The 11,033-nt window shown below is 35.6% G+C and overlaps 1 protein-coding gene across 8 annotated transcripts in view; it reads right to left on the bottom strand.

The window, feature by feature from the left end:
• The window catches only part of CROT (carnitine O-octanoyltransferase), a 55,059-nt gene that overhangs the window by 27,384 nt on the left and 16,642 nt on the right, over positions 1 to 11,033 (bottom strand). For all 8 annotated transcript variants that reach the window (XM_019623725.1, XM_019623722.1, XM_019623730.1 and 5 more), the window contains exon 8: positions 3,202 to 3,295. In XM_019623725.1, coding sequence (XP_019479270.1) covers positions 3,202 to 3,295 — 94 coding nt within the window. The remainder of the gene's footprint in view (positions 1 to 3,201; positions 3,296 to 11,033) is intronic.

Here is an 11,033-nt window from a genome sequence, read left to right as displayed (position 1 = left end):
ACACACACACACACACACACACACACACACACACACACACACACACACACACTTTTGCTTTATATTAAGCAAAGGGAATTTAAAAAAAAAAAAAAAAGACCTGGTAACTAATCTCTTAGCGCTCCATCTGTATGTAAAAACATAAAAATAAATTTTAATACACTACTATCACTATAATAGAGATAAATACAAGGCATATAAAGAGACTAAAGGAGGCTAACACCTTGGGGGTTGGAGAGAGGAAAGGGAATAGGAAATTAGGAAATAGCTGACTTTGTGGTGACACGTGAATAGACATAAAGCACGAGTAAGAATGCTTACGCAAGAGGCAGACAAGGCAGGAGAGGGCACTGCAAATATAATAGACAGCATGAGATGCAAAGATCACAGATAATCTGACGTGTTACGAGACTGCAAGCAGACAAGCAGGACACAAAGCTGAAGAGAAAGGCAAAGCTCAAATCTAGACCATGGCTAAGGACCTGGGACTCTGTTCTAGACCACAAGGAACCATTTTAAAATTTTAATCAAAGGTGAGATGCAATCAAATTTGAATTTTAAAGCCCTAAGACTGATGACTATAGAGAATACATGAAGGCAAGAAAACCACCATGGAGGTTGAATTAACAGAGTTAAAAACCTGAAGGAAAAAAAAATTATTTTAAAGAGAAAACAGATATCCCTATTTTTCTGTGAATTCTCCTAATTTTGAAATAGCAATTCAAATTCTCTGTTACTCAAGCAAAACAGGTTACAGTCTGAATTTAGCCAGCAGATCACATGTATGCAAGTTCTGGAAGAGTGGCTTTGAGTAATCTAATTGATATGCCTGATCTAACTAACAGTTATATGCCAAATTTGGACCAAACAAATTAAATTAAATAACTGGAACATATACAAATATCCAAGACACAAAAGCAAAAATACCTAAAAGATGGATAAATTTGACCACAACCAAATGAACAATGTCTGTACAATTACCCAAAAATTTTTTTTAAGTTTACTGAAACAAAATGTTTGCAACACATAAAACTGAGAAAAGATTAGTGTCCAGAAACATAAACAACTGCTACAAACCAGTAAGAAAAAAAGCCAATTAAAAAAAAACAGGCAAAAGCAACTCAGAGAAAATACAAATGGTTTATAAGCATATATAAAAATATTCAACCTCACCAGTATTGGTGTGCCAATTCAAGTAACAATGAAAACCAGTTTTATGCGTCAGTTCACCAAATGTTTTAAGTTTAATTATAGCCTGTCAGCAATGGTGGAGAAGTGGGTATTCTCATAAAGTACTGATACGGGAAATAATGCCATTTTGGATGACAACTTGAGTTAATTTTAAATGCATATATCTTATGATCCAAAAATTTCACTTCTAATATCAAAACACAGGTATTTTCTCCCAAATAAAGAGGCATGCTTGAAAATGCTCAGTAACAGCAACAAAAGGGAACCGCCTCAATGCATACTAATTGAGAAATGGTCCAACTACAGTTATGTTCATTTGACAGAATTCTATACAACAAATAAAAATAATAATGTACCTATTCCAACATGAAAATATCACTATCTTATTATTGGCTAAAAGAAGCAAACTGCAGAAAATAACTAAAATAACACTATTTTTAAAATGTGTACAATGATCCCTTCCTCACGGCACACACAAAAATCAATTTTAGGCAGACGGTTAATGTAAAGGTGGAGAGCAAAAGAATAAAATTCTGCAACACAATATAAGAAAGTACCTTCTTGACACTGGGTTAGGGAAAATTTTTTTAAAACAGGACATAAAGAGTATAATCCATATGGCAAAAGATTAATAAACTGGACTAAATTCAACTTAAGACCTTCTATTGATCAAAAAGACACCTTTAACAGAATGAAAGGGTTACAAACATTTACTCCGTGGATTTTCACACACAAAACCAATGAAAATGAATAAAGAACTCCTACAACACTCATACACTAGTGCAAGTGTTTTTTATTAGTACAACTGTTTTGAAAAATTATCATTATCTACACATACCCTATGACTCAGCGAGTCCTCTCCTGAGTGTGTTCAGAAATGCAGGCTCATGTACATCAAAAGGTTTTACAAGAGTTTTCACAGCCACATTTTTTGTACTAATAAAAACTGTAAGCAGGGCCGGCCGAGTGGCGCAATGGTTAAGAACTGGCTTGGGACACCAGAGGGCCCTGGTTCGGATCCCACATATGAGGGCCAGTGACACTGCCCTCTACAGCTAAGATGGTGAACAACAGCTTGACCTGGAGCTGGGCTGCCGTGAGGGCTGCAGTGGGCTGCCGTAAGCTACTGTGAGTGGCTGCAGCCAGCATGAGCTGCCAAGCCACCATGAGCGGTCGGCCAATGGCCGGTGAGTGACTGCCTCACCTGGGAAGAGTGCAATGATAATACCAACATGGGCCAGTGAAGCGACATCCTCCACAACTAGACTAAAGAATAAAAGCACAGCAACTTGTCTGTTCCCCTCCCCCAATTCCCCAATAAAATCTTTAAAAAAAAAAAAACAGTGTAAGTTACAGTTAATAATAATGTATTGCATATTTGAAAGTTACTGATAGTAGATCTTAAAAATTCTCCTCACAAGAAAAATAATTTGTTACTATGGTAACAGATGGTAACGACTTATTGTGGTGATTGTTTTGCAATATTCGTATATATACAAATATCAAACCATTATGTTATACACCTGAAAACAATATAATGTTTTATGTCAATTATACCTCAATTTGAAAAAGCATATAGTAGGCCGGCCGAGTGGCTCAGTTGGTTAAGAGTGCGAGCTCTGAGCAACAGGGTTACCGGTTCGATTCCCACATGGGCCAGTGAGCTACGCCCAAGCTGAGCTGCTGCTGAGCTGCCAACAGGTGGCAGATGACTCAGCTGGTGAGAACACATGCTCCTAACAACAAGGTTGTAGGTTCGACTCCTGTATGAGATGGTGGGTTATGCCCACCCGCAACTAAGATTGAACATGGCACCTTGAGCTGAGCGGCTCTGAGCTGTTGATGGGTAGCCAGTTTGCGACTGGACTTGGATCTGAGCTAGCTGCGCCTTCCACAACTAAGATTGAAGGACAACAACTTGGCTGTTCCTCTTTCCCAATTCCCCAATAAAAATCTTTAATTAATAAATAAGTAAGTAAATAAATAAATAAATAAAGTGAATATTATGACCTTGGCCCATCGAGTTCGCTCCTCACTAGTTAATGCTGCTATCCCAGGTCCGACAGGTTCACTATGGCACTTCTTATGAATATACGTCAATTGCCTTAAAGAAAAAGGATTCAAAAAGAGCATAAGCAGGATCATTAGCTACTTTGGCCTTTCACAGGTCATAATTTTTATCAGTATTTAAATGTTTTGATATACTTGTATTATCCAAAGAAAGGGATTACAACAATCTCAATAGCAATGGATTTATTTCACACACCACAACTTTTTATAAAAAGTGATTACATGGCCTATTAACATCAAAAGAGTATTTGACAATAACTTAAGTAAATGAATTTGGTGTTTGGCTGGTATAATACATACAAATACTTTAAAAATGTACATGTACTTCCAGGACTGAAGTAAGTACCCCTTATAGAACAGAGAACTTGAATTATATTTTGGTAAATAATCTCACAAATATCACATACATCTTATCTAAAAACTATGCGCATATATATTTAATAGAGGACTTACTGTATACCCAGTTAATATTTGTGTTAAATAAACATAACTGTCACATAGTTGGTTTTAAATGTTTTCACATGTGCTGCTGTTGCCTATAACCATTTTACTTTAAAGACTCTGTCAGCTAAGGATAAATTATTTGGCCCCATAGCATTATACTCCCAATCTGATGAGTTTCATGTATCTTTAAACATATGGCAGGGAAATAACAGGGTTCTCCCATAAAGAAATACATTTTCAAGTAAAAAATCCACAAAGGTTTAGTTTCAGCCTTAATTCCTCATGGCACATGCTATTCCTTCAATTAAAAGCTTCTAAGAGTTTCTGAAAAATGGAGCTAATGTAGCTTAATAAATGGTCAAAGGGCACCACTAATAGCCATCCTTTATTTGTGGCGTTTTCATTCAAAACTTGAAAAAAATACAATTACTGATTTGCATAATTTCCTCTGTTCCTTAATTATTTCTGCAATACTAATGAAGAAATAAATTCCCTGCTGCAAAAGTCCTCCCTCTTGATCTGAACACTAATGGTGTCCCCTGGAGCGCATGAGGGCTTCTTCACCAAACAATCAGCACCAATGATGGGAGCAGCTCGCCGGGCCTCTTCCTGCTTGCTTGTGTTTGCAAACTGATTATGCTTCAACTACAAATAAAGTTTCTACAGACTGTGGTTTAGTTCTGGGCTTAGTAAGTAGCATAAATTCTGAATGCTAAAGTCATAAAATCTACCTCACTCTTTTTTCTCCATATGGTACTGGTTACTACTCTTCTCTTACCACCTAAAAGCACCAGCTTTGACTATGAAACTTTTCCCTGCTCCCTGTTATGGCCATTTTCATATTCAGTGGGAAATGACCACCTCATAACAGGAGGTCATTCAGAGAGAAATTACTGGAAAAAATGTGTTATACCTGAGACAACATTTTAAGTTTGATAATAAAAGGTGAGATAATACCTGCCCAAATCTTCACCATTAAGAAGTCCATGCTACCCAAAGCAATCTACAGATTCAATGCAATTCGTATCAAAATCCCAATGGCATTTTTCACAGAAATAGAAAAAAAGTATTAAAATTTACAAAAAAACTTCAGACAGCAAAAACAATTTTGAGTAAGAAGAACAAAGCTGGAGACATCGCACATCCTGATTTCAAAGTAAATATATTACAAAGCTACAATATCAAAACAGTATGCTACTGGCATAAAAACACATATAGACCAATGGAACGGAACAGAGAGCTCCAAAATAAATCCACTTACATATAGTCAACTGAGGTTGCCAAGGGTGCCAAGAACACACCATGAGAAAAGGATAGTCTCCTAAATGAATGGTGTTGGGAAAACTGGATTGCCACATACAGAAGAATGAAACTGGACCTGTCTTATACCACAGACAAAAATCAACTCAAAGTGGATTAAAGGTTTAAATGTAGAACCTAAAACAATAAAACTCCTAGAAGAAAATATGGGGGAAAAGCTTCCGACATTGGCCTTGGCAAGTATTTTTTGGATATGACATAAAAAATACAAGCAACTAAAGTAAAACTAAACAGGGATTACATCAAACTAAAAGCTTCTGCACAGTCGAGGAAACAATAAAATGAAAAGGCAACTTACTGAATATGAGAAAATATCTGCAAATCATACATCTGATAATAGGTTAATATCCAAAATATATAAGGATCCACTACAACTCAACAGCAAAAAACCAAATCTGATTTAAAATATGGGCAAAGGAACTAAAGTGACATTTCTCCAAAGATATACAAATGGCCAACCGGTATGTGAAAAAGTGCTCAATATCAATAATCATCAGGGAAATGTAAATCAAAACTATAATATATATCACCTCACTTCTATTAGGATGCTTTATTATCGAAAAGGCAAGAGTCAACAAGTGTTGGCGAGGAAGTGGAAAAAAAGGGTACCCTCGTGCACTGTTGGTGGAAATGTCAATTGGTGCAGCCGTTATGGAAAACAGTATGTAGGTTCCTCAAGAAATTAAAAATAGAACTACCTTATGACCCCTCAATTCCACTCCTGGGTATTTATCCAAAGGAAATGAAATCAGAATCTTGACAAGACATCTGTACTCCCTTGTTCATTGCAGATTACTCACAATAGCCAAGAAATAGTAGCAACTTAAATATCCATGGACGGATGAATGGATAAACAAATACACATACACACACACACACACAAAAGAATATTATTCAGGCTTAAAATAAGGAAAAAATCCTGCCATTTGCAACAACATGGATGAACCCGGGGAACATTACGCTAAATGAAATAAGCCAGACACAAAAAGACAAATAATATGCTATTCCGCTTATATGAGGTGTCTAAAATAGTCAAGCTCCTAGAAACAGAGTAGAATGGGGGTTGCCAGAGGCTAGGGTAAGTAGGAAACAGGGAGGTATTAGTCAAAGGGCACAAAGTTTCAGTTATGTAAGATGAGCAAGTCCTAGAGAGCTACTGTACAGAATAGCGCCTACAGTTAACAATACTGGATTGCATACTTCAAATTTGCTAAGAGGGTAGATTTTATGTTAAGTATTCTTACCACAAAAATTATTAATAATAAATAAAAAGGGTGGGAAATTGTTGGAGGTGATGGATATGTTTATGGTATAAATTGTGGTGATGATTTAATGGGTGTACCCTTATCTCTAAACTCATCAAATTGTACACAATAAATAGGTACAGCTTTTTGTATGCCCATAATACATCCACAAAGTAGTTTTAAAAAAACAAATTCTCTGTTCAAATAAAAAAGGAGGTACAGGTTTGGTGACTAGGATAATCCCTTTTTGCCTTTAATTTGGCTATTTATGCACCTGTTTCAGCTACACAGCAATTTTTGGTATTTAAAAGTACAAAAATTTGTATTATATTAACAATATTTACATTTCGGAATAATACATCCTTAAAAATATTTTACACTTGATAGTTCCTCACAATCTGGTCCCGCCTTTATTACTTTGCCTTCATTACTTTCCACTCACTCTTTTAATTTACTGTAATCTGGGTTTTGCCTCCAGTGATTATCTTGAAACTGAGCTTCTGAAAGTTACCATCCCATTAAAAAACAAAATAAACAAACAAAAAACCCTAGTTGCTTTATGTCAGTCTGATTTTCCTCATCATAAAGTGTTTAACACCCAGGAGGAAACCTTAACATTATCTTCTGCCTTGGCCTTTGTGGTACTGTTCCACTGTGGTCTCCCTACCTCTCATTGGCCATTCATTTTCCTTCCACTGACAATTGTGTGTTTCCCCAAATTTCTATCACTGGCTCCCCGCAACCTCGTCTACAATTTCTTCCTTGGTAATTTCATCCACTTCTTTAATAGCTTCAACTACTACCTTTATGTAAGAGACAACCAGATCTCCAACTTCAACCCCATTTTAACTCTAAATTTCTGGTACCAAATCTTCAAATTCTTATTGATATCTCTACCTCAATTTCTGCCAACATTTCAAACTAGGTGTACATTTAAAAATTATTTCCTTGTTTCCTTCCCACAAAATAAAAAATAAGCTGATCTTAGAAGAAAACACAGGTATAAATCTTAAGACCTTGGATTAGGCAATGGTTTCTTGGGTATGACACCAAAAGGACAAGCAACCAAAAGGAAAAAAATAGATAAATTGGACTTTGTCAAAATTAAAATGTTTGTGCTTCAAAGGAGGCCATGAAAAAAGTGAAAAGACAACTCAAAAATGGGAGAAAAATATTTGCAAATTATATATCTAATAAGGGGCTCTTATATGGAATATATAAAGAAGTCTTACAACTCAATGAAAAGACAAATAACTCAAAATTGGCAAAGGATTTAAATATGCATTTCTCCAATGAAGATATACAAACGGCCAATAAGCACATGAAAAGATGTTCAACATCATTGTCATTATTGAAAAGCAAATATAAACCACAATGAGATCCCACTTCACACCCACTAGGATGGCTATAATAAAAAAGTCAGATCATAACAAGGATGTGGAGAAACTGGAACCCTCATGTACTGCTGGTGTAAATGTAAAATGGTGCAGTCATTTCAGAACAGTCTGGCAGTTCTTCAGATGGTTAAACATAAAGTCATGACCCAGGAATTCCACTCCTAGGTATTCCAAGAGAAATGAAAATGTATGTCCACATAAAAACCTTTACACAGATGTTCACAGCAGCATTATTCATAGCAGCCAAAAAGTAGCAACAACCCAAGTGTTCATCAGCTGATGAATGATTAAATAAAATGTGGCATATTTATGGAAAGGAATATTATTAAGTCATAAAAAAGAAGTATGAATACATGCTATAACATGGATGAACCTAGAAAACATTATGCTAAGTGAAAAAAGCCAAAAACAAAAAAGCCATATATTATAAGATCCCATCTATATGAAATGTCTGGAATAGGTAAATCCATAGAAACAGAAAGCCAATTGGTAGGTGCCTAGGGCTGGTCAGGTGGGAGTGTTTGGGAGATATCGGAGGTGTCTGCTAATGGAAGAATCGAGGAGCAACAGGAAGTTACTGCTTATGGGTTCAGGGGTTACTTTTGGGGATGACAAAAATGTTCTAAAATTGGTTGTGGAGAGGGTTGCACAATTCTGTAAACATTCTAAAAATGTTGAATTGTATATTTTAAATGGGTAAAAAGCATGGTATATGAATTATATCTCAATAAAGTTGTTATTAACAAAATAAGTAGTTATTATTCATAATATAATACTATCTGCCTACTTATCCAAGTTGAAAAACCTCACTCATGCTTAATGCTTTCTTTCTAAATCCAATCACCAATTCTTATGGTTTTAGCTCCAAAATGTTTCTGCATTTGTCCTAGCTTTTAAAGTCCCAACTTCTTATTTCTTTCCTGGATTATTGCAGATTTTAACACATCTCTTTGGGGCTCCAACTCACAAATATTCAGAATCTGACCAATCTATCTTACTCTTCTAATATGTATCTTATGTTTCTAGGTAAAATTTCCTAATGCACAGGACTGGCCTGATCACTCAAGTGTTCTCTCTCTCTCTCTCTCTCTCTCTCTCTCTCTTTCTCTCTCTCTCTTGCTTACACACACACACACACACACACACACACACACACACACACACACACACACACACACATTTGCTTTATATTAAGCAAAGGGAATTTAAAAAAAAAAAAAAAAGACCTGGTAACTAATCTCTTAGCGCTCCATCTGTATGTAAAAACATAAAAATAAATTTTAATACACTACTATCACTATAATAGAGATAAATACAAGGCATATAAAGAGACTAAAGGAGGCTAACACCTTGGGGGTTGGAGAGAGGAAAGGGAATAGGAAATTAGGAAATAGCTGACTTTGTGGTGACACGTGAATAGACATAAAGCACGAGTAAGAATGCTTACGCAAGAGGCAGACAAGGCAGGAGAGGGCACTGCAAATATAATAGACAGCATGAGATGCAAAGATCACAGATAATCTGACGTGTTACGAGACTGCAAGCAGACAAGCAGGACACAAAGCTGAAGAGAAAGGCAAAGCTCAAATCTAGACCATGGCTAAGGACCTGGGACTCTGTTCTAGACCACAAGGAACCATTTTAAAATTTTAATCAAAGGTGAGATGCAATCAAATTTGAATTTTAAAGCCCTAAGACTGATGACTATAGAGAATACATGAAGGCAAGAAAACCACCATGGAGGTTGAATTAACAGAGTTAAAAACCTGAAGGAAAAAAAAATTATTTTAAAGAGAAAACAGATATCCCTATTTTTCTGTGAATTCTCCTAATTTTGAAATAGCAATTCAAATTCTCTGTTACTCAAGCAAAACAGGTTACAGTCTGAATTTAGCCAGCAGATCACATGTATGCAAGTTCTGGAAGAGTGGCTTTGAGTAATCTAATTGATATGCCTGATCTAACTAACAGTTATATGCCAAATTTGGACCAAACAAATTAAATTAAATAACTGGAACATATACAAATATCCAAGACACAAAAGCAAAAATACCTAAAAGATGGATAAATTTGACCACAACCAAATGAACAATGTCTGTACAATTACCCAAAAATTTTTTTTAAGTTTACTGAAACAAAATGTTTGCAACACATAAAACTGAGAAAAGATTAGTGTCCAGAAACATAAACAACTGCTACAAACCAGTAAGAAAAAAAGCCAATTAAAAAAAAACAGGCAAAAGCAACTCAGAGAAAATACAAATGGTTTATAAGCATATATAAAAATATTCAACCTCACCAGTATTGGTGTGCCAATTCAAGTAACAATGAAAACCAGTTTTATGCGTCAGTTCACCAAATGTTTTAAGTTTAATTATAGCCTGTCAGCAATGGTGGAGAAGTGGGTATTCTCATAAAGTACTGATACGGGAAATAATGCCATTTTGGATGACAACTTGAGTTAATTTTAAATGCATATATCTTATGATCCAAAAATTTCACTTCTAATATCAAAACACAGGTATTTTCTCCCAAATAAAGAGGCATGCTTGAAAATGCTCAGTAACAGCAACAAAAGGGAACCGCCTCAATGCATACTAATTGAGAAATGGTCCAACTACAGTTATGTTCATTTGACAGAATTCTATACAACAAATAAAAATAATAATGTACCTATTCCAACATGAAAATATCACTATCTTATTATTGGCTAAAAGAAGCAAACTGCAGAAAATAACTAAAATAACACTATTTTTAAAATGTGTACAATGATCCCTTCCTCACGGCACACACAAAAATCAATTTTAGGCAGACGGTTAATGTAAAGGTGGAGAGCAAAAGAATAAAATTCTGCAACACAATATAAGAAAGTACCTTCTTGACACTGGGTTAGGGAAAATTTTTTTAAAACAGGACATAAAGAGTATAATCCATATGGCAAAAGATTAATAAACTGGACTAAATTCAACTTAAGACCTTCTATTGATCAAAAAGACACCTTTAACAGAATGAAAGGGTTACAAACATTTACTCCGTGGATTTTCACACACAAAACCAATGAAAATGAATAAAGAACTCCTACAACACTCATACACTAGTGCAAGTGTTTTTTATTAGTACAACTGTTTTGAAAAATTATCATTATCTACACATACCCTATGACTCAGCGAGTCCTCTCCTGAGTGTGTTCAGAAATGCAGGCTCATGTACATCAAAAGGTTTTACAAGAGTTTTCACAGCCACATTTTTTGTACTAATAAAAACTGTAAGCAGGGCCGGCCGAGTGGCGCAATGGTTAAGAACTGGCTTGGGACACCAGAGGGCCCTGGTTCGGATCCCACATATGAGGGCCAGTGACACTGCCCTC

This window comes from Hipposideros armiger, unplaced genomic scaffold, assembly GCF_001890085.2.
Source record: "Hipposideros armiger isolate ML-2016 unplaced genomic scaffold, ASM189008v1 scaffold_560, whole genome shotgun sequence".
Taxonomy (NCBI): Eukaryota; Metazoa; Chordata; class Mammalia; order Chiroptera; family Hipposideridae; genus Hipposideros; species Hipposideros armiger.
The sequence above is the reverse complement of the archived record's forward strand: the minus strand, read 5'-3'. Positions and strand labels throughout refer to the sequence as shown.